The sequence below is a fragment of the Pleurodeles waltl genome, chromosome 8 (assembly GCF_031143425.1).
Source record: "Pleurodeles waltl isolate 20211129_DDA chromosome 8, aPleWal1.hap1.20221129, whole genome shotgun sequence".
Taxonomy (NCBI): Eukaryota; Metazoa; Chordata; class Amphibia; order Caudata; family Salamandridae; genus Pleurodeles; species Pleurodeles waltl.
This window is the reverse complement of record NC_090447.1, coordinates 146,818,984-146,843,690: the sequence shown is the minus strand read 5'-3', so window position 1 is coordinate 146,843,690 and position 24,707 is coordinate 146,818,984. Positions and strand designations below refer to the sequence as shown.

Here is a 24,707-nt window from a genome sequence, read left to right as displayed (position 1 = left end):
AGACCATGCACCTTCATTAGTTCCAGAATTGCCCGTTGAACGTTGATCATACAAGGAGTGACGCGAGTATTAGCCTTGTCAACACTGTAATTAAGGACACAGTTGAAATCACCAAGAACAAATAATTTCCCCTCCCAGGTCAAAAATTCAGTCATAATTACATCAAACTCTGGGGATCATCCTGATTAGGACCATAAATCCCACAATTTGAATTGAATTTAATCCAACTCTGTGTGGATATTAACTCATCTACCCAGCGTATCAGGCCTTGTTTTAATAATCTTGGCTCACAGAGTAAGACTGAAAAGAATTACAACCTCTCTCATACAGACGTGTTGCGATGTTACCACCCCTAATTGGTATCCAAGTTGCCTAAATATAGGCCTGTCCTTAAATGCAACATGTATCTCTGTGAGACATAAAATATAGGGTTTAAAGAGAATTAGGGCCTGATTTATGAAAAGTTAGCGCGGCCTCAGCGTTATTTTTTGACGCAAAAGTGGCGCAAACTTGCGTCGCTTTTGCATCAAAAAAATTTCACGAAGGTGGCGCTAACTTTTCATAAATCAGGCCCTTAATGTCTCCTTGAGCAGGCATCTTTTGAGGGGGCTGCTTAGACCTCTTACATTCCAACACACAAGCTTAAACACCAATATTTGCTCAGATAAATGAAAACCTGGTCCGGAGCAGATAATCTGTGGGGCATATTTATACTATGTTTGCGCTGAATTTGCGTCATTTTTTTACGCAAATTCCGCAAAACTTTACATATTTATATTTTGACATTAGACACGTCTAACTTCAAAATATAGGAGTTTGCACAATTTTTTGATGTGTGCATCTACCTTGCGTCAATGAGATGCAAGGTAGGCGTTCCCATCTAAAAAATGGTGCTAACCCCATAGCCCCATATTTATACTCCCATGCTAAAATCACACACGGGTGGGAGGAGGGGCTAAATAATGGTGCTAAGCTTGCTTTGCACCATTATTTAACAACTGGGTCAGACCAGGCGTTAGGGGACCTGTGGACCCGTTTCCATGGTGAAACACCCTGGAATGGGCCCACAGGTGCCCACCCCAAGACCCAGGAACATCCCCACCCACACCAGAGGGTCACCAGAGAATGGGGGGCCCCATCCCAGGTAAGTAGGGTAAGTATAGGTAAGTATTAAAAAACAAATTTAAGTGCGTTGGCCCTGACATGGGGTCCCTGCATGGCACTGGGTTCAATGGCCATGCCCAGAGGACCCTGGTCCCCTGTGCTGGCCATTGGGGTAGTGAGCATGACCCCTGTCTTGTTTATGACAGGAGTCATGTGGTGTGGATGGTTTTGCGTCAGGAAATGACACTAGGCTGGTTAATGATATTTGTTTTGCCTCTAACCAGCCTAGCATAATTTTCTGAGGCAAAACCCCCTTCACCCATACCACCACCCCCACCAGGCTAATGTAATTTGTTCTGACACTAGCCCAACCTGAGCGCCAGCTTGCGGCATTCCATAGCTTTAGTGCCTGGCTGGCACTTTGAAATGACGAAGCCGGTGCTATATTGTTTGCTTCAAAACTGCTTTTGCGCAGTTTTGCAGCAAAAAGTATGAATATGGGCCTTAGATTGACTGTATCTAAACGTAACCTGGATATCCTGTCTCTAAGTATCTTCATTTCTCCATCTGGCCCATGAGAAATGCACCATCTCCACTAACTACACAGAAGTTTATAGTGACCCTCTCCTTTTGCATTTTGCCACCCCACCAGTCACAGCCACACCCCACCCAACCCGCCCCTCAGAGCCCACCTTGAGAGGCCCTACTGCAGGGGAAATCATCCCTGCCATAGCCATCGTGGGACAATGGCCCTACCTGGCCCCACACTGACTCAATAAGGGACACCGTTCCAAGAGGAGAAAAGTGGAAAATACCCTAATCCAATATATAAAACATTAATGTAGAACACCCCAAAGCTGATTAAACTAGCAAACAAAAAGCGAAAGAAAAAGAGTGTAAAGAGAGAGACCATCAGACCTCGCCGCCTAAGTCAACATTATATACTAAAAGAAATTGAGACCTGTGCCTATACTGTTCTTCACTTGCCACATCCAACCAAATCTTAAACCACGCATGAGCTGCTTTGCTCTGTGAAAATCCCAGAATAAGTGATGCTAGCAACTTAAGCTCTAAGGAAAAAGAAAAGCAAAAGGCAAAAAGTACCAAGTCTCCCAGATAGCTGTCAGAGGATTAATATTAAGGACTACTCCTGAGACTTAGTGCAAGATTCATTAGTCCCGGGAAACCCATCTGTCTCCTTGATTGGAATTACAACCTCTTTACGAGTGTAGACAGAATTAGAATCATCATCATCTTTAGTTTTCCTAGACCATCATGCCTCCTCTCTGCACATATATGTCCTTCTGTATCAGATCATCTTAAGGCATGCAGGTTCCTGAAGAAAGACCTGAGCCCCAAGTTCTCTCAAAGGTACAATTAGTTTCCTGAATTTCCAGTGGTGTTGACTGGTAGTATGGCAGACGTCAGACCAGACAAAAAAGTTTATCGAGCTGAGGGTGATCAGTGTAGTTGGTTTACTTCTAGAATACACCTCTTGCGAAGGATATGATTGCCAACATGAATCAAGAGGGTATTTAGCAGGTGATTGTGAGGAATTGTGTAAATGGAGTGGAAAATGATGGGCTCACTGGATCTGCGAGTCCCAATCCAAGTCTGAGAACTGAGGAAAGCTTATTGAAAAAGATACACAACAAATCTCTTTTCATCTCCTCCTTCCCAGTTTTCTTGGATCTCCAGGATACGCAGGTTGTTGTGGAGCTGTCTGTTTTCTAGATTTCTTTGCATGAGCCACAGTTCAATTTCTTGCATTTCCATTTGTGCCACTACATTTGCCATAGTGTCTTCACTCTCTGCTGTCCTCTGGTCCAACTCTTCCACCCCACCTGAAATGTGTCCAGTATTCTACAATATTTGATTAACAGCCAGTTGCATCTTGAGATAGACACCCCCATATTCTCTGCATATCTGGGACTCGTATTAGCTGGAAAATATCCTTTAGAGATGGCTAGCAATCTACCTGAACGGTACCAGCAGGTGGCAGAAGATGGAGGAGGGGGGACCCCTTTTTCAGAGGGATCAATAGCTAGAGAATCATCTCCCCAGTTACCACCCAGCTTTGATTTCCCAGTGATTGCCAAAGCTGGCTGATGCAGCCTGTCATTTCATCAGTAGTCAAACACTTATCTGACTTAAGGGGGGAGGGATGAGCAGACCTTAGACCCAGTACTGGTACCACTTGGTTCAAGAGCTTTTCATGCACCAAGAGACTAATTCCCCGCTCATTTTTTTATCATGCATCCCTATCTTAAGGTGTACCAACTTAATGACTTCTATAGGAGTTGTCTTTAGAGTACCAAAAGGATCTAGGATAGTGTTTGGTGCGGTGGGACACACAGAGCTAGAGTCAGGATTTGAAGGCTCATGAGGATTCTCCGTGTTAAGTGAGCCAGAGTCAACATTTCCAGAGATTACCAAAGAATTACGTTGGGATACCAGAGCAGATCGCTCCTCTAGGCTCAGATGCTATGGGGGTATATACACCCCAGAAGGAGGGTACTACAGCATAAATGAAATAAGCACCCCTGCCCTGAAGAGCACAGGGCATGCCAGTGGACTAGATAGTACTCTTGCACTGCCCTGGATGCTCTTGGCCCAAGCTCACTTACCTTTCCTTTTTTCAATTGTGCCAATTGGGCAAGTTCGCTTACAGTATTGGCTCTATTAACATTACATTTGATCAGTTTATATGCCATTGATGGAGTCAGAGCACTTTCAGAAAGATAATTAGCAGTGTTCAAAGAGGCAAAAGAGTCTAAGTTCTGACTTACAGCAAGGTCCATCAGCGAGGCTGCCCGTTCAGATCTCTGGTTTGCCCAAGAGGTCATATGGGCTATGGGAGGCTCCATGTTCCTTTGTTACACCATCACTTCTGGGATGTAGCGCCTTCCCCAGCCGATACCCGCCAATGACTAGGCCGCACAAGGAGCAGTAAATCGCACATCTTTATTCCTCTGCATGTCATACTGAGCCCTCAAAGAGCCAGAGACATGAAAATTATGCAAGACAATACATCTCCCCCTCTGTTAAAAGAAAAATTTAAATTTTATTTAGAAAATCATTGGACATACACAAAAACCTATATATAGAAACATGTTCAACTATTGCTCTATAATTAATCTTTTTGGCTCTTTCATCAATCAACCCGTTCTGGTTACGGGAAGCTGTAAACTACCATTGGTAATGTCTGAGATTGCTGATGATGGTAAAATATCAATCTTTCTTTCAGCATCTCATGTTGACGACCAATGAAACACAGACCTTAAGTGAGAAGAGTCTCTGGTAATATACTTCCCAGGGCGCTGGGCAGTTACCATGTGTCCTGTGGTAGACGCTATTTGGAAAGGTTCAGCATTGTAAGGAGCATCAAATTTTCTTTTGCGTACCTATCGAATGATCACCAAATCTCCTTTTCTGAAAGAGAGATCTTTTGTATGTTGTCCGCATAAACTTTCATTTTCTGTTTGCTAACCAAGTCCCCTGTACGAATCATGTTTTCATTTTTCTCTCCTTCGGTAGTCCATTGAGGTAACTTGGTTGCCATTGCTGTCCTTAACATCAAAGTCACATGACTTTCACCTGTGGTCGAGTGGGGTGTTGAATGATAAGCTTGTAAAGTAGAATTCAATACTGTTTTCAAACTGAGCTTCTCAAGAGTTGCACGCTGCACTGCTTTCTTTAGTATACTCATAAAACGCCCAACAAGTCCATTAGCCTGTGGCCATAAAGGTGTGATCTTTTATGCTTTATGTTCAGATGCTCCAACAATTCCCTAAATTCTTTACTGTTGAAGGGTGGAACAGTATCATACTTCACAATGGTTGGTATAACTCTTGTTGCAAAGATGCCATTACGTTTTTTGATTACTCGCTCATGTGTCATGGTTGAAAGATCTTCAACCAAAGGAAGATGCGAATATTCATCTACAATTACCATTAAATGATGTTGATTATCAAGTCTCCCAGGCATGTTTAGGGAACTCTGACATGTAAAATATTCATCTACAATTACCATTAAATGATGTTGATTATCAAGTCTCCCAGGCATGTTTAGGGAACTCTGACATGTTCAGAGTATGTTGAGTAACTTTGGTTTACAGGCAATTGCATAGGTCACAGGCCTTAAGTTCCTTTTCAACTAATTTATCTATTTATGGAAACCACACTTGGTCTTGGAGAGCTCTCTTCGTGGCAACAATACCATGAGGTCCTTCGTGAGCAACTATGTTTTGGCATAGACTCTCCGGAATCAGGATCCTTGCAATATAACTCCTTCCTGAGTTATGGAAAGTTCATCTTTGATATTTTTTGTATTTGGCGGTAATGGGTCCGCTACCACCTATTCAAAGGAAACACTGTTGCCGGCTTGGCAATCAATCCAGTCCGATTTAGATGTTGGTGGTCCCGTAGACAATAACCTGCAAGAGTCCCACCGACTCCACCAAGGATTCCCATCTGCCACCACGGCAACATAGGAAAGATTTACTGGCAACAGGACTCCAGCCACACTAACCACCATGCAGATTTGGATGTACCTTACCACCAAGCAAAATGTGGCGGTCTGACCCCCACTTCTGACTTGGCAGATTGAGGATTGGGGGCTAGGGGTGAAATCTGACCTTTTGAATTTTACTTCCATTTCCAACTGGACACCACTGGACAACACCCTCCATCACTGCTGCCACTTGACCACAGAGAAAACACAAACCCCCCCATCACTGGACACGAGGATAGGGAACTCGCATTGGCTGTGTGCATTGGGGGGTCTCTGCACATGAGATCGGGACCACAGCAGACGTGTACATGTCACATTAATGTTTTTGAATTACTGTGACATGCATATGTCGGGGACACAAATGGGTCAGACACGGATAAATACACACTGATAAACATCACATCGCACACATACACAACTCTCATTTTGGGGTCAGTATTCATTGCCAAATAAATGATGCATCACAATGACAATACATTCACACCTGTCAACTGTGTGCATATTGCAACTGGACCTATACCTGTCAATTTATGCTTCAGGTTGTGTGTGTGGGTCAGTATGTGTATGTGTGTGAGATTGGCTGGTTGAAGTGGAGGGAGCTGGAGTAGGGGCTGTGGTTGTGTCAGTATGTGTGGCACTTGCATATAGTATTGATATTGTTGTGATGTTGCGCTTTGTGGTGTGTTGCTGCTTGCAACATTCAGGTGAGTGTTGTTGTGTGGCAGTTGTGATGTGTGTTGTTGTGATATAGTGTGATTATGTTTGTGTAGAAGAGTGTGTAATTGTGTTGGTTGTGTTGTGTGTGGGTACAGTGTCAATAGTGTGTATATGTTGTGTCAATAATGTAGGGCAATGTGTGTTTGCGGCATGTACATTTTGTGGTAGAATGGCAATGGATAATAGTGTGGTGTCATGTGTGATGCAGGGGGACACATATGGCAAAAGTACAGTGTGTGTGTGTGTGTGTGTGTGTGTGCGTGTGTGTGTGTGACTTACCTGTATTCCACAGCCACTGCCATTGTCCGATGTCCGTTAGGTTCTGTGTTGTCCTCCACCAGTTAGCAAACAGCTACCAGTACATCGGCAGACGGAACATCTTGGGATCTGTCACCACCATGGTTTGGCATTAACACTCTCAAGATCTAAACCAGGTCCTATGTCTTTTAACTTCAGTAGGCCACTAGCAGTGACAATCTGGGATAACGATCCAGCAGTCGGTGTACTTGACTAAACAACTAAATCGATGTAGGCCACAGCCGACTTCGATGGAGTACCATGACCTTGGATAGGCACTCTCGAAAAGTAGTCAGCAGGATTTTGATCCTTTCCTAGTCAATACACAATAATATAATCATATTCTTGCAATCGTAGTCCCCATCATTCAATCCATGGAGGCGTTTGGATTGCCGAAGATGGTCAGCAAAGCTTGATGATTAGTTACCAGCGTAAAAATATTTCCGTACAGGAATACATGGAAATGCTCACAAGCCCATACTACAGCCAAACTTTCTTTCTCGGGTTGTGAGTAAGCACATTCTGTTTGAGTCAAGCGTCTACTAGCATAGGTCACAGTATGCGGTCTAGCATTTGGGTGCCCACTATGCTGTGCAAGTATAGCACCTAATCTGACCATGCTAGCGTCTACCACAACTTGTGTATGATGCTTTGGATTGAAGTACTCCATTTCTGTAGCATTTACAACAGCGTGTTTGAAACTTCTTTCACATTCTTGTGACCATTGAAAAGAAACATTTTTCTTTGTCAGCTCTCATAATGGAGCACTAACAGTGGCAAAGTCATTTATCTATCTTGAGCACTGACTGGCCATTCAAAGAAAAGAACATACCATTCAAAACAACTTGTGAGGATTCAGCATTTGTCAAAGCTAGACCTTTTGCAGGATCAGAGGTAATACCCACATCAGAAAAGTTATGCCCAAAGAATTTCAGTTTTGTCTTGTTGAACTCACTTGTCTGCATTTAAGTTCAACTCAGCATCATTGAGAGCTCTATCGTGCTCCTTTTGAGTAGCTCCAAAAATGAATATGTCATCACTATAATTAAATGCATTCACAATAGGTTGTATGATAAATCATATGACGTCTTGGAAAGGTTTTGCAGCCAATGACACACAAAAACTAAGGGACTGATTTAGAGTTTGGTGCAGGGGTTACTCTGCCACAATGGTGACGGATATCCTGCCCACCGAAATATAAATCCCATAGAATATAATGGGATTTATATTTTGGTGGACGGGATATCCATAATGGCTGTGATGGAGTAACCTCTCCGCCAAACTCTAAATCAGGCAGTAAGTCTCTTGTATATAAACAAACTAACATGTAAAGAAAAGGCTGTAATCTTCAGGTTCCAACTGATGATAACCTTTATTCAAATCAAGTCGAGAAAAAACCTTTGCACTATTCAATTCTGTTATCATGTCAGAAATGTGCTGTCCTGGTTGTCATTCTCGTTCAATTGCTTTGTTCCCCTGGCACATGTCAATGCATGTGCACATAGCTCCTTTACGGTCCTTCTTAGGCTCTACTACTATGGGAGAAACCCATGGCATTGGACCAGTGGAACCTTCAATAACTACATGTTAAGTATTGATTCAAGTTATTTTTCAGCAGCTTTTTGCAAATGAAAACCAACTTGTCTATGTCTCTGAGCAACAGGACAGACATCCTTTTTAATATGCAGCTTTACTTTCATAGTCTTCAACTTTCCCAAATAATGAAGGGAATTAACTTATTATGTTGTGATTAGCATTCTGTGAAGATTTTACATGTCCAATAGAATAAAGATGAAAGAATGTAATGAGGTAGCTATGACATCATATGGAATGTGTGGGTTGAAGACAAGAGGGCTGAAGAGCAGAGGAAGTCTGCTGGAGATGTCATATAATGAAGGAAAATGAAAAGAAGAAGATCTGGCTGGAGTGTGATCTTTACATTAGAGATGAGTGACCTGGTCTGTGCAGGTGGAGGACAGACATCAGACATCTTCACCCCTGGAAGCAATTGAAACTGACATTGCATCGGAAGCTATTGAAATGGACGTTGCATTTGTGCAGCGCTGCCTTACTCGATTTTGATGCAAGTGGAACTTTCTCATTCAAAGTTGTAATCATTAAATCTATCCCCTTTATGATTTGTAGCAAAAAATAAGAAAAGAGAGAATTCAACTTATTTCATAACGGTTATATCACCTTTACGAATCGCTACACCAGCAGGAGCACTGGCAGCAGGGCAACACGAGCAAGATGAAGTGCAAGCAAAGCACAAAGTTGGCAGGAGAAAAGGGCAGCATGAGCAGGTGTGCAAGGCCTCTATAACCAGGGAGCAGTAACGCGACCAAAGCGCATGAGTAAAATGCGATGCTGCCAACAGTACTGAAAGCACATACAAGCAAACTGAAGTGGCATTTTGCGAAAGCATATGCTTTATAAGTATTACCCTGTTTGATCAGCTGATCAGGTTATGTTTTTCTACAGTTTATCACGACACTGCAGTGCCATGAAATGGAGGAAGGACTAATCACATTACAGAAACGTCCTTATGGGAGATATAACTGATCATGACAATAGAAATAGGACTTCCTGGATTAGAAACTAGAACGAGGAACAAGGAATAAGGAAAACATCTAAATGAACTAAAACCTTAAATCCTCAACTGCTCTAAGAATAAGTTACAGGATCAGTTCATGGGCGGGATTGTTATTATAACTTATCATATTAATTTGTTATGTTAAATTGTTATTTTAAATTTCTATTTTAGTTTATTTTGTTAAGTATAGTGTAAGGGGAACAAAATTAAGAAGGGGGATACAAACCAGAGGAAATAAAGATGGCAGAGCAAAATATGGCATCATCATTACCATTTTTATCGACACCAGGAGAACCACCCATACCTTGGAAACAGTGGAAGAAAATATTCATAACCTACTTGTTAGCCATTGGGGAGAGATTGATATGGGCCACTTAGACGACAGGCATTAATACTCCACCACTTGGGTATTGAAGGAAGAAGGATTTATGAGGACCTACCAGAAGTATCTTTGTGAATGGGTGATAGCCAACCCACTAATGTTTTCAACATGTCTATGCAAATGTTAGACATTCAATTTACTCCTAAAACGAATTTTGTTCTAGAATGCCATCAATTCTTTTCAAGAGTACAGAGAGTCACCGAGGACATGGCATCATATGTGGCAGCATTAAGAGGCCTTGCACTATCTTGTCGATTTGAACAGTTGACCGATTCGCTGATAAGAGACCGGATAGTAAGGTGCACATAGAGTAAGACGATAAAGGAAAAACTGTTGATGAAAGATCCCAATTTGGAGGAAGCTATACAAATAGTTAAAGGCATGGAACACACAGCGTTGTGGTTGTGAGAAATAGACAAACTAAATGATAGGAAAAAGAGGATGTAATAAACAAAGTTAGGAGTGTAAATGGAGTAGAAACAGAGAAAAGATTAAACTGTAAAAGAAAACTTAGAAACATCCAAAGTTTATGGAGTGGTGAGGTGGAAGAGTGTTGGATGGAGGGAAGTGAAGTGTTTCCTTTGTGATTCTCCAGCCCATATTGCATCTAGTAAGATGTGTGTGGTGAAGAATGCAATTTGCAGAAGTTGCGGTAAAAGAGCATTTGTGAAGTGGTTTTAGCAGTAAGTGGAGAGTTAGAACATTCATGTGAAAACAAAAAAACTAAGATGACAATGGGGGCACAAGAAGTGAAATTGGAATATACTGATAAATTAGAGAAGCCACATTATCAAATGCTTTTGAATCACATGCCCATAAAGACGTTAGTTGACTATGGAAGCTTATTCACTCTCATATCAAAAGAAACATGAATTAAGTGGGCGAGTATGCAAGATTCTCAAATGTGCAAACCGGATATAACGGCCTTTGGCTATGCAGGAAAGAAAATAGCAATCTTCTGAACTAAATGGATGACATTCACTTTTAAGGAGATGGCTGTTTATGGGAGGATATATATATAGAACAGACTATGGCTCAGATTTATAGGGTTGGCGCCATCAAAGAGATCTGGGCATAGTAATAAATATAAATGTGAAGGAACCAATAATGTTAGCAGAGAAGGATGAAATGGAGGTAGGAATTGAAGGAGCTCAAGACAAATTAGTGGAAAAATATCCAAAGGTATTTATGACTGAATTGGTCTTGTTGAAGGGGTTGTCTTATAAAATAATATTAAAGAAGGGAGCACAACCGGTGGTCCGCAAAGTATGAAATATAAATAATATGATGAGGGAGCCCTTGAGACAGGTATTGGACAAATTGCTACAACAGGACATTATTTAGCCGATTCAGGACTCTGGATGGCTCACACCGGTTTTGATTGCACAGAAGGAAGGAGGCAAAATTTGGTTGTGTGTAGATCTTCGGGATCTTAATAAGAACATTTTGGCGGATAGACAACTACTTCCTAACATATCTAAAATAATAACAATGGGAGGAAAAGGAATAATGTTTAGTATTCTGGATATGTCATCCCCATATCATCAGGTTAACTCATATGACCAATCTAGCCATCTTACATCTTTTGTTACACCGTTAGTGGCTTTCCGCTACAAAAGGATGCCTTTTAGACTGGCTTCAGCCTCTGCGGTGTTTCAAAGATTAATGAAAAGTATTTTGGGGGATACGAAGCACGTACAATGCTTTCAGGATGACATATTAATTGTGGGGAAAAGTGGAAGTGAACATGATTTGTTGTACTTTTCTGAGGTAGACATCGACATGGCACAATCACTTTCTTTGCTTTCACTTATTTTTGAGGTGGAAGAACTGTCTGATGATGGTTTAGATGACGATTAACTTTGTTTAGTATCTGTTTGCCTCAACTGATGGCATGCATTGAATGTTGCTTCTGAAATGTTCTGGCAGCCATTTTGTCACTAAATGGTTCTCTTTACCACGGCCTTTGTGTATCTGACCAATGGCGGTACACTTTCCTTCATGTGGAAACTCAAATCCACATCCGAAACACATGTGTGTGGACATCACTTTGTGTCCTCCAGTCTTTTGCTTCTTATTTTTCACACTCATGACCCCACTCTTGGTACTTCCGGCCTCCATGTGAGCAGCTTCTCTCTCACAACATTCATCAACTCTGGCATCCTTCACCACTTGTTCCAGACTGAGGGCCTCATTTACTAGGAAATGGCACAGCTCAGTGCCTCAAGCAATTTTGCTATGCCGAGCTATGTCATTTCCAGAACGCAGGGCTGTGCTGTATTTACAAAATACGGTGCATCCCTGTGTTCTCCCCTGTGACGGTGCTAAATTAGCTGTTTAGTGCCAATGCAGGCACCCATACACCATAGTGCAAGGGTGCCTGCATTGCAGGGAGTGAGTGTTTATGTGCAGGAAGTTGTCTCTTCTGGCACATAAACAATCAATAATGTTGATTTGTTACTTCTGTGTGCACTGCAGAATGCAGCACACATGGAAGTACAAATCCTCATTATTTAATGATTGTTTAGGTGCAGGAAGGGACACCTTCCTGCACATGAGCAATCATTTGTGGCATTTTACTCTTTCTATGTGTGCTGCAGAATACGGCACACATAGAAAAAGCAAAAACAAGGAAAAATAAAAGTATTTCTACTTGTTGCTCCACTCAAATGCCACCCCTGGGGTGGCATTAGTTTTTGGCGCTGCCTCAGGTTTATAATTTCTCATAAATCTGGGGCAATGTCAGAAGCAATAGGTGATGTGTGGAAACACCCACAGCTACAGCCATTGCACGCCCCTCTGTCATAGAAAACTGTGTTGGGGGTCTCATATTTACAAGGTGGTGTTAAGCCACTCAAAGTGGCTTAACACCACCTTGTAAATATAAAAAAGGGCATAGCGCCACTGGAGCTCAGCTAAAAGTGACGCTCAGTTAGCACAAGGGCCTCATAAATGAGGCCGTAAGAGTTTCTCTCAGCATTCATTGTCTGAATGAATTAGACAAGCATCCATAGATAACCCCAAGCAGTATGGCTTCGTCAACATCAAATTCATTGGACTTACAATGTTTGATGAGTGTGTCAAGTCTTTCGACAAATTCATTGATTGTCCTACCATCTCTTTGATGTTCTTGACTGAAAATGTATTGTTCATAATCAGATTTTGGTACTGTAATGAACCTGAGATTCAACGCATCCTTAATCTGGCAGTATGTGACTTCTTCATCGGTTCTCAGAATTGTCTTTATGACTTCTTTCACACCATCGCCAGCAAGATTTTTGAGACACTTGATAATCTTCCTGTTATCAGTTTCTTCAAGTGCATCAATGAAATCTTCAAATGTTTCTACCCACGCAGTACATCTTTGGACAATATTTTGCTTTTTGGTAGTGTCAAAAGGGGGTGGTGGTTTCAGGAATGCTGCAGCACTTTAGATCAATGTGGAACTTACTGATGTGAGGATCAGAGCCTTTCCTGGCAGGAAGCCGGGATCAGTGCCATTCATGCCCTGGCCCTGCAATAGGCTGGCTTTAGGGTCGTCCTTGATGGGCTCCATTGGCCGAATGGCCTTCAGCTAGGTTTCTGGCCACTGTAAATATGGACAGCTCGATTAGCACAACCCCAGGCACATGTCATGGGGCAACTGTCAACTGTGACATGAGGACTCTGTTTAGCGGGCTCGATAAGTCATCTATTTTATTCTTTTTACACTACAGCTTGCATGTTCTTAGACCTGGTTGATCTCTGCCTTGCAGCGCTTCTGTTTGCAGCATTATTTACACAATGATATCCTTTGCTGCTTTTTGTAAACCTGGTTGAATCTGCCTTCTACGTTAACGCCCCATACAATGTATAACTTTATTTTGTGTGGCAGCGAGGTACCTTTTCATGTGATCTTGGTCATAACTTCTTGACCAACTGCGTAGAGTTTTCCGTGAAGCTCTCTTTCCATTCATACACTTAACATCGGCTGGAGTTGCACTTTGATTCCACACATGCCAACCATCAACTCAGCACTTCGACAAAGGCACACGTGGCATGCACAAGCAGTTTGTTTGGACCACGGCAAATATAATATTTGTTATAATATTGTTTTTCCTGGTGAAAACTCCCAAGTCGTAGCTACAGGTGTCCCAACCAAGAAGAGGGATCCCTTTAAGTGCAGCTCAGGAAAGAGGCGCCATCATCCCCCGTGAAACCATGCAAGATGTTAACCATTTTAGGAGCTGACATGTTCCCACCATAATCTACTTCTGTTCTTGTGGAATACTGTTTCATCAATCTTCCACCTACCCATTCTCCAAAAATATAACAATACCAGCCAGTCGTGAAATTTTCTCATGTGTCGGTACTCAAGCCATGCCAGTGGTCATGCTCTGTAAGTGGGAAGTGCCAGATTTCATTGGCAGAGCCTCCACTGCTCTACTATTGTAAACCTCTGACATGTCATCCCGTCTGCCTCAGGGCTTTGAGAATCCCCACCACCGTCACTGGGTACGGTATGACCATCACTCATTTTCCTAGCAAATGCAAGTAGTGCTTTTAAAAAAAAAAAGATTTAGTAAAAGCTGTTGTGCAAGTATTTGGGAAGACTCCTTCTCTAACAGAGGCACAGGTGACGTGAATATTTCTAGGAAAACACTAAATAAAACAGAGAATGTTCATCTAGGGAACACACTGTATTTGTGATTGTTATATTTCACTTATTTCACTAGGCACTCTATCTTTTGTTTGTTCTGTGGAGACATTAAAAGAAAATGAGGTGAGGGATTTTAAACATAATAGAATAGTGAAAAACACGATATTTAGTTTAGAAATTGCAGAAATGCTCTTTATAGAGTCCAGACTTTAGTTTTGAAAATCCTTGCAATTTTGCATGTATGAAAAATCTTGTAAGTCGTAGATTCTTTGTGACTAATTGTAAAGAGAAGTGCTGATTTGGGGTAAAGCAAAGAAGACTGTGTATTAAATACCTATATGGCTATACTGAAGTTATGAGGCATCTTAATGCCAAAAAACCGTGCAGTGAGTTCTGAAATAGTCTTAAGAGAAATTATCTACCTAAATGCTCTATTTCCTCTTAGAACCAGGCTTCACTGTGGGCCTTACACTTGGAGTGATAATGTGTATTTGGTCTTCCAATCTTTCTCAAATACATTTATCTAGCTTTTTACAGATATGTCCCCCTGAAATGCTTTTAACATTTGGTCAAAGGGAATAATGATGTTTTAATATTTCTTTTTCCAAGGAAATAGTTTCAAGCTTCACGATGAGAGGTTCGACAATATATTGGATATTTTATAACTAACCTTGTCTGATCAGCTAGTAACATATTGGAGTAACATATCTAATAAAGATTAGGGCCCTTATTTATACTTTTTTAGTGCCGCATTAGCACCGCTTTTTGAAGCAAAAACGGCGCAAACTTACAAAATACAATTGTATTTTGTAAGTTTGCGCCGTTTTTGCATCAAAAAGTGGCGCTAATGCGGCACTAAAAAGTATAAATATGGGCCTAGATCTGTCATTTAGCTATGCAAATGCAGTAGACTAAGAATAAAGGCCCTCATTTGGACTTTGGTGGTCAATTTCACTGACCGCCAAAGCCCGACCCGCCAGATGACCACCAGTGCTGACGGTCAGCAGACCACCACATTATGAGTGCTGGCTGCTTTCTGCCATTATTGAGGTGGAAAGCAGCCAGCAGTTGTGCTGGTGGTCGGCGCTGCAGAGACGGGTCCCTCGCCGGCACCGCCACACCAGCAGGACTCCGCCCGCTAAGCCTCACAACTCTTAAAGTGGCGGTCGTTACCGTCGGCTCCGCAGCGGTAGGACCACCACGGCAAGGCTGGCGGGCTCATGACCGCCAGCCTCGTAACTAGGGCCAAAGTGTGGTACAGAGATTCTCTTAATGGGATTTTTATTTGCTGAGTTGCCAAAGATAAATTAAAATCCCACACTTCCAGATGCTGATTGTCAGCTTTCGTGCTATTCGATGGGATAGTCTACGAACTTTAGTGCATATAGTGGTCAGAAAAGATATATGATAGTATCACCTTTCCATGAATTTCAAACCAGTTGAAAAGTGAAACTTGAGGCTTATTATTTGCAGATTGCTACTAAATCTCCTATTCCCACTACCTCTGTGATTACTCTAAATCACCGACCTCCCCGTCAGCGCACCTAACAAAAATATGTGCACTACTTCTGATTCTATGAATAGGGATTAGTATATATCATGGCGGCAAAGCACATATTTTATGCATTTACGTTCAATTCAGTTCTGCAAAGTTTAACAACAAGGCTATTTGCAAGATGTATGATATGGCAGAGCAGAAGTCAGAGCAATGAAGATCACAGGTAAGTAATTGGATCAAGTGTAACACAAAAATAGCTTATAAAATTACAGAAAAATTAAACACTCAAAATTTCGGTTTTGTTTTTAAATTGACGTGCATAATTAGAACAATCTATGCTGTGGGAAAAGTGTTTATAGACTGAGATTAATGTCATGATGTTCACATATTTTGATGAAAATAATGTGTGTAAAATTTCACGTTTTTTTCGACTTTGTACAATAAATAAAATACGTGCTGCAGATGCAAAGCATGCAAAGGAGGGCTAGCAAGGAAAAGAGAGGCGTATGATGGGCAAATATGATGATATTGGAAACATTGTTCAGAAATTTCAATTTCTACATAGAATGACAGTTTTAAAATATCAAAATCTGCATTAATTCGTGTAACCTAATATGGCATTTCATGTCTAATTGCTATATTAGATGTTGTAATTAACATCCTTCTTAATTAAACCTTTTCAGCTATTGTTCAAGGAGATACTTTAGAAGATATCTACAACTGTTGCAAACAGGTGATTGAAGAACAATCTGGCCCTGTCATCTGGATTCCATCAAAAGAAAAGTTGTAAATGATGCTGTTGCACCTCTGATCGCAAACGGAGAGGATTATTTAGAGGACTATGATAATCATGCATGGAGGCTTTTATGTCTTTATTGCATTTATGTCCTTGCAGTCAGTGTGATTATTACTGAATGCATAACACTGAATGGTTTGAAGCCATACTGAACTTAGAAAGAGTATGAAAAGGAAAGACCTATTTTGCAAAAATGAAGACAAAAGTCTAAATGACCAGTGATTCCTCCAGACAGCTGCTTGCAATGTGGATGTCCTTCCAACAACAGCAGACCGCCACACCCAAGCCCAGATAGACAGCCTTATCATTAATGGCTTACTGTATCCTTCATTGACTCACAGTGCTTATCCAGCTTTTGGAAACATATATGGCATGGTTCCGGTTCAATCCTAATTCATTCGTATGGGGGATTTCTTGGTGCACCATTACTTGGTCTGGCCGTCGTGTGGTTCATTCATTTTATATCACCTTCAAATTAATGGCAGAAGTGGTCACTAAGGATATCCATGGGAGTCCGCTGGAAATCTAAAAGGAAGACTGAGAAGGGTCACATTGCCACTTGTTTGGGTGATTTGACATATCTTTTAAAAAGTTAGTGATAGTAGTTACCCAGAGTATTCTTCTGTAATTAGCCACCCTCACCAAGCATACAGGGAAAGTACCCAACATCTATACCTGGATGCAAATTGTGAGCCAGCTATCCCTCATTCCACAAAATGACAAGGTAGCACCCATTTACATCCCAATTAGAAAACAAATTTGGGGTCAACAGAACATTGCATTGCCTAGTTCATGTAAATGATAGATTTAATCTGGCAGAGATTTTGTAGTACTGTTTATCACCACTGGAGGCCGTCCTCTTGCTCAAGGTCACATCACTAGCAACATGTCTAGAAAGTTTCTGGATTTGTTATACCATGGTTGTAACAACTTTAAAGTCACATTTTCTTTTTACAAGCTTTAGTGGGTAATTTGCCCCTTCTGCCTTCAATTTCGAAGGCTTCTTCCTTTTTCTGTATCTTATGTTTCGTTTATGGTCCAGGCTGTGAAATGGTCCACTGTATGTTGTCTGAATGTGGACGTCTACATAGGAAGGATAATATTGGAAAACCTAACACAATAACAAACTCTGTCTGCAGAACATAGCACATTTATGTTTTCTCTTTCACGCACCAGAATCTCAGTCAGGCAGGCCTACAAAAAGGGTTTCCACGTTTAATTATGTTAGTCTAGTGAATGTATGTTACTGAGGGGTCCTCTTCAAAACAAAAGCGCTTATAAAATATGTTATTGTGAGTATGTATAGATTTCTAAACTTGGCAACTGTTTCAGCCTTTAACACAGGTATTTAAACTTTGTCACATACAGGTAGTTGTAGTCGAGTAACAGCTTTTCCTTCATTGTTAATTTAGGTTTGGTAATTATGACTTACTTTTCTTTAAGAACTATACATGACACATTTGCTTATATTTCTGTTGGAACAAAGTCCATGCATGGAGGGTTGGGCAGCCTAGAGTCAGAAAGGCCAGATCTACAACAGATGTTCAAGATTTCTACAAAATGTACTTTACATACAGTAGATCCAAATGGAACAAAATACATAGTGACTTGTTTTTTTGAAAATCTGACATGGAAAGGGAACCCTCGACTAAGACATCCTCTTTATAAATTGCAAACCATTTAATGCTTTTTTACGATGATTGCATCTGATAAATAGAAAACTGCTGATCAGAAACAATTATTATTTAAGAACACTAGATAAGGCAGACATGTGTATGTTAAATTGCAAAGTGTGTTTACCAAAGTCTCAGAAAATGGGGTACTTACGCACTGACTATTAGTGGTTTTAATAAAATAATGTCCTACTCTCAGACACAACTATCTTTAAGCCAGACCTCTAATATCGGAGGCTTTTTATTTATTTTAGTTTCACAGCTAATACTGAATTATTTTTATCAGAATGAATTACAGTACCCAGGTAAAATGAGACCTTTGGTCTTCTGTTTACCTGAGATATCAAAGAAAACTGTGGCTACCAGAAAAACTCAGTTTTCACCTCTTACTTACAGAAACATGTTGGTGCTGGTGGTCCATTTCGTCTTTTGAAACACACGGCTTGACTTACCAATGCACTGCATGTCATTAAGTAGTAAACTATTATGTTTTTTGTGTTTGCATGAAAATTGTATGCATCCATTTTATTTTCTGTGTTTTTGAACCTGCTTCCTTACTTTCGAGATCTTTTCATACCCTTGATTTCACTTTAATGTTACTGGGCCAATCCACACAGATTGGTGTCTGAGTAAGTACGCCTTGCAGTACTCCTGGCAGACTCCTGGCCTTCAGGAGTACTACAAGAGTAAGTCAGGGCAAAATCATTGTAATGTGGGCCCATGAGAGGTAGCATCATACCCTCTTTCATTCACTTCAGTGATCAATTTGTTTTTCCTCACTCTATAGAACACACAAGGTCCACTGTTTCAGTGACATCACAAACACACAAGCAGAGTCACTCAAAAACCGGAGAGGCAACATTAGTTTATCTCAATTTGAGCAAAAAGCTAATGTTTATTGAAAGATTTACAAAAAGGGTCCATAGCTTAATAAAAGTTCAGATATTTATAAACAGTTAGAGAATCTTTATTTCACAGTCAAAATAGTCTTTTATTATATATGCCAGAGGGCGCCACCCAATGTGGTTCATTCCCACATTGTGGCTCTTTCTTAGGGCAGCAAACCCAGATTGAAAAAAAACATTTGAAACGTTAAAATCCAAGGCAATACAGCTAAAATATGATTTTACACATATGACACAGACCTCAGTTGTGATGGCCTGATGACAACATTGCCTCAATGCTCTAGGATTCAAATCTTCAGAACATTGACAATTGTTTTCTCATTCACTATTTGCAGTTCAATTGACTTAAATACAACACTGCCACAATACATCAGAGTTTATATCCACCTGATTTCTGTTAAACGCTCACTGTGGGCAGTTCAAGTGAACTATGGTTACATTAAAGGGGAAACAATATATGTCTATTAGCATATGGAAATAAAATGACAAGTTAAATTAATCTCTTGGTCACATAGGTAATGGAAGCTATGTAATACCATGTTATACAGGGGCCACTTCTAATCTGAAGCCACCTACACATAGTTAGTCAACTTTAGTAAATTACAACTTAAGAAACCTACCTAGTGGTTCTTTCCTTAATTGGTCCATTTGGAATCTGACTCAAAATCTAGGTGACTACTTGTGGGGGGAAATGTCATTTTGGGGAATATTTATGAGCCCCTTCAAACCACCTTGAGCCAAATTAGCTTCATTTTTTTACACTAATGTGGCGCTAGTTTGGTAAAAACACTGTGCTATATTTACAAAGTAGCGCAGTGCACGCACTGCACCACTTTGTAAACCCTTGCGCCACCTTATGCCTGCGCCAAAGTTAATGTATGCAGGGGGCGTTCCGGTGTCAGGAGGCCCAGTAAAATGGCACAGTGGAATCTATGAGCTTCCACTGCACCATTTTAGCATCATTTTAACACCTGCCAATGGGCCTCCTTGCAGGACTAGAGTCAAATTTTTTGGTGCTAATCCTGCAAAGCGCAAAACTAGCATCAAAAACGTTGACGCTAGTTCCCTAACGTGTGCCATGGTGTGCCGTAGTATCATAAATACGGCGCATACATGGTGGCATTAGGGAGGGTGCAATGAGGCACAGGAAAAGTGCTGCATCATAATATAATGTGCCACTTTTCATAAATATGCCCCTTAGGTTTTTGTGGTTGCAAGTATAGAAAAGTGCTGTGGATAAACCAGGTAAAGCATACCAGATATTATTATGAGCACACCATGTTGAAGAAAAAGCACCTTGATTTTAAAGGTGCCAAACACATGAAGTTCATCAAATCTGAAGAGCCTTGTGGTCACTATAATATAGTAGAGTAGAACAATAAGTAACAATGAGTAATGGGAGCGTCACTAAATGAGTCATAATATCAAGTGTGACTTAATATAGTGAAAAGTAACGTGCTAATATCCCAGTGAGTGGTGATCGGATTCCTGTAAGGGGACATAGAAGTGGCCAAGGAGTGGATCTAGTGAATGACATAGTAACAAGAGAAAGCAAGTCGAACAGTAGACTTGGGCAAACTTTTTTGAAAAAGGAGCAGATAGCTAAAGCGGTACCATCATTATTTACAGAAGAAAGGTGTGAGGAGTGTGGGTCCCATTTGAGAAACTAAAAGGCCCTCCTAAAATGTATGCTTTTTCTATGACAGTATGCCCAATGTTAGTCTTTACAGGACATGTGCGTGGAGAGCCAGTTCCATTTGTGAAACTAAAAATCTCTCCTAAAAAGTAAGCCTATGCATTAACAGTATCTGATACTTCAAGGCAAGAGTAGTAAAACAGGTGTGAAACTAATATCAAGGGGGAGGATAGTGATGAGTGTAGATTTCCCAAAGCCAAGATATGGCCATAATGGCAATACAATTCATTCACCAGAGGGGAGCCATCTCCATGTTGGAAAAGTAAAAACACCCCTGCTGAAAAAAAAGAATACCTATTATCTGAGGGATATAGACACCCCACATAAGGAAAGGATACCAATTGATATAGAACAGTGCAGCGAAAACCAGCTTGTGTGGAGGGATCCTTTGTGTAACAGTAAAGAACGCCCAATAAAAAGAGAGAGTACATGGATTTAGGAGGAAGCAAACTCTCATATTGTCACATTAGACCAATGACCTGTAATATTCAGTAATAATATTTGGCCCAACTTCAAGGGCAGCCATTATGTTAAGTCATCAAGTATGCTGGTTCTCACAGATGCAACTCTATTAAATAATTCCTGAATGCATATTAAACATACTATACAAGTAATACATGGCTGAGTATTCTCATATTTTTGGCAAGAAATGAATTCTTGCCAACTTAGGTTCTGAACAGCCAGGTCCATGCCAAGTATTCTTGATAACCTCTGGCAACGTAGAATTGCATGTACATGCATCTTATATGGATATCTTGATAATCTGACATGGATTCAGTCCTCAAGGACCTGCATTGGACACCACTGGTAAACAGCCTTTCGACACATTTCAATACAAGGAATCTTGTATTCCTGTGTGCTGTTTTGTTTTCTCGCCCAGCTAGTCATGATATGTTTAAATCACAGATTAGTGGTGAGTTAAACCCAGAACATGTTTTTTGCTACTTAATCTGCTTCAGTGTTCCCTGTACAGTGTTATACTGTTCCTGTAAAGATTTAGTTGTAGACAATTGTAGATACAGTTCTTAATATAGTGCCTGAAGTGAAATATTTGTAAAGACACCTAGGATTGATTCACAAAGATAAACTTACACGTTTGTGTCAGTTTACAACTATTTGCATTGCAAAAAGGTATTTTACTAGTAGTATCTTTACCACTGTGGAGTCTCCACACATAAAAAATAGGACAGTCCTATCTTTTTAAGTGTGGAAACTCTGCAGTCGTAAAGATCCTAGTAATAAATACCTTTCTGAATAGCAAAAAATTGTAGATTTACACAAACGTGTATGTTTACCTTTTGTGAACCAGGCACCTAGCACTTCTAATTTCCTGAATGCTCCCAGAACTCTAAGCATGGTACCACATAACTGCATCCAATAAAATAATGGGGCAAATGTACTTTCATACAGCCTACAAACAGCCACAAGCAAACATCCTTCAGCATTCACACTGAATCACCTAACACCTTTTTGTGGCATTAGTTATTCATGTACACAGTCCCATTTTAGTGAGGATGAACCCAGATTCTTAAAGTTTGACTTCTTCTCAGTGCACCTAGATGCAATTCGGTGCATAGTGTGTGCTATGCAAATGTCTATATTGGTATGTATTCTTTTGTGAGGGATAGTCAACCATTCCACCTGTTTTGAGCTTTAGAAATGTAATTGTTTTAACTTGGTTTTGTCAAAGTTTCTGGCTCAATTACCCCATAGTTGTGATTGATGTAACAACATTAGAGCAACTGTATTTTCATAAAAAATCATGCGGAGAGGCATTTGCAATGGTCCCCTAAAATTAAAATACGAGGTATAGCATTGCCCAACAGTTGTATGTCCATTCAAAATACTGTTGATTTAGTTATCAATATACCCCAATTAATCAAGATACTTAAATATTGCCACCTTATAATGAGCACATTCTAATGGCATATAAAGCCAACTGTGTTTGTGGTGTGTCCTATCTAATCAAAGTTTATATTGGTCTGCACTAATAAGAAATTAAGGCCTATATTTATACTTCTTGCCTTCATTTAACAATGCCAGCCAGGCGGCGTATTTATTGAATGGCGCAAGCCGGAGCTAAACATGGACTAGCATCTCAGAAGACGGTAGCTGGGTGAGGGTGGCGGTAGGGAAGGAGGGGGTTGTGCATCGGAAAATGACGCTAGCCTGGTTAGAGGCAAACAAATGCCTCTAACCAGACTAGCGCCATTTCCTGAATCACAACCACCAAAAACATAACTACTGTTTTAGGAAAGACAGGAGCCATGAACACCACCCCAATGGCTAGCACAGGAGATCAGTGCCCCCTGGGCATGGCCATTGCACCCAGAGCCCACCACCCCAATGGCTAGCACATGGGACAAGTGTGCTCTGGGCCTGGCCATTGCACCCAATGCCATGCAAGGGGACCCATGTTGGGCCCCCAATGGCACTTTACAAAAAAAACACAAATACTTACCACTACTTACCCTACTTACCTGGGATGGGGTCCCCCATCCTCTGTTGCCCCTCTGGTGTGGGTGGGGGTGTTCCTGGGGTTTGAGGTGGGCACCTGTGAGCCCATTCCATGGTGTTTGACCATGGAAATGGGTCCACAGGTCCCCTAATGCCTGGTCTGACCCAGGTGTTAAATAATGTTGCTAAGCAGGCTTAGCGCCATTATTTAGGCCAGCCTCCCACCTGTGCACCATTTTTGCACAGGGGGATAAATATGGCGCTATGGGCTTAGAGTCATTTTTTGGACGGCAACGCCAACCTTGCATCTCATTGACGTAGGGTGGGTTCATGCATTCAAAACATGAAGTTAACTCTTAAATTTTGACGCTAGACTTGTCTAGCATCAAAATATTAATTTGGAGTTACGGTTGCACCAAATTTGCGTCAAAAAAATTATGCTAATTCAGTGCAAACAGAGTATAAATATGCCCCTAAATTTCATTAGTTCAGTTAATAAGTTTACTGTTTTCAACCCTTTTCAACCCCACGCACCATAATCTGTTCGCAAAGAATACTGGGACACACCATAACAGTGTCCTTCTTACCACAAAGAGCTTTAAAATTAATATTCATGGGTTAGCGTGTTTCTGTGTCATATTATGTATCTCAGATTATCTTCAATTCATCAACTAGGCTTTACCTACTGTGGCAATATCCTCCTTGTTTCTGATAAATTCACATTCACAAAGTGTATCATTGGCTAAATAATATCAGTCTCAAACCTATTTAATGCTTTTAAAGCAGATTTGTTTCTTCATCAGGAAATATGTTATCATTTTCCAATTTATTTAAAAAAAAATTATAAACATATTAAGTATGTCAACTCAAAATAAACAAAAATTACAATTAATTTTACTAATCTAATTCTGAACAAAATTACGGTCCAGAATATAGTTATATATACCCAACACCTAATAAATATAAGTAGTGGCATGAACAATCTATCAAATCTGTATTTGGCCATCAAGCAGGTGCTATCCATTAAACCCAGACTTCAGTTCATCAATGGTGTCCCGAAAATGGATTTCCTCAATTGGGATTAACCCTCATTGATGCTATACCAGTCCCCGTGTGGTGCCCACCTTGATTTTGATAGTACTGTTGATATATCTTACTTTATTTTCAAACTATTAGTATCTTATCTGTTACTGAATAATTATCCTTTCATTTAAAAGAAGCAGGATCAAATACCTCATTCATTCACTTAGAGGTTGTGCTGGGGTATCAGGTTTCTCTATAAAGCTTTTCTTTATTTAGTCCTCCTTTCGTAGGTGTTACTTAATCCACTTAAAATAGTAATTGATCAACAGTAGGACAATGAAGTTGAAAAATCATGCCACAGATAAAATATTGTTTGTTCTACTAAGTTGTATTATTATATGTTTCACAGGTCTTG

At 40.5% G+C, this 24,707-nt stretch overlaps 1 protein-coding gene across 4 annotated transcripts in view; it reads left to right on the top strand.

Moving 5' to 3' along the window:
• The window catches only part of LOC138249824 (disks large homolog 2), a 3,298,389-nt gene extending 3,274,288 nt beyond the window's left edge, over window positions 1–24,101 (top strand). For 3 of the 4 annotated variants that reach the window (XM_069203947.1, XM_069203948.1, XM_069203949.1), the window contains one exon: window positions 16,426–21,092. In XM_069203947.1, the coding sequence (XP_069060048.1) occupies window positions 16,426–16,532 (107 nt within the window). In that variant the 3' untranslated portion in view covers window positions 16,533–21,092. Of the gene's footprint in view, window positions 1–16,425 lie in introns of all 4 variants that reach the window. The other variant, XM_069203950.1, reaches the window with a different exon arrangement.
• Window positions 24,102–24,707: the final 606 nt, after the last annotated feature.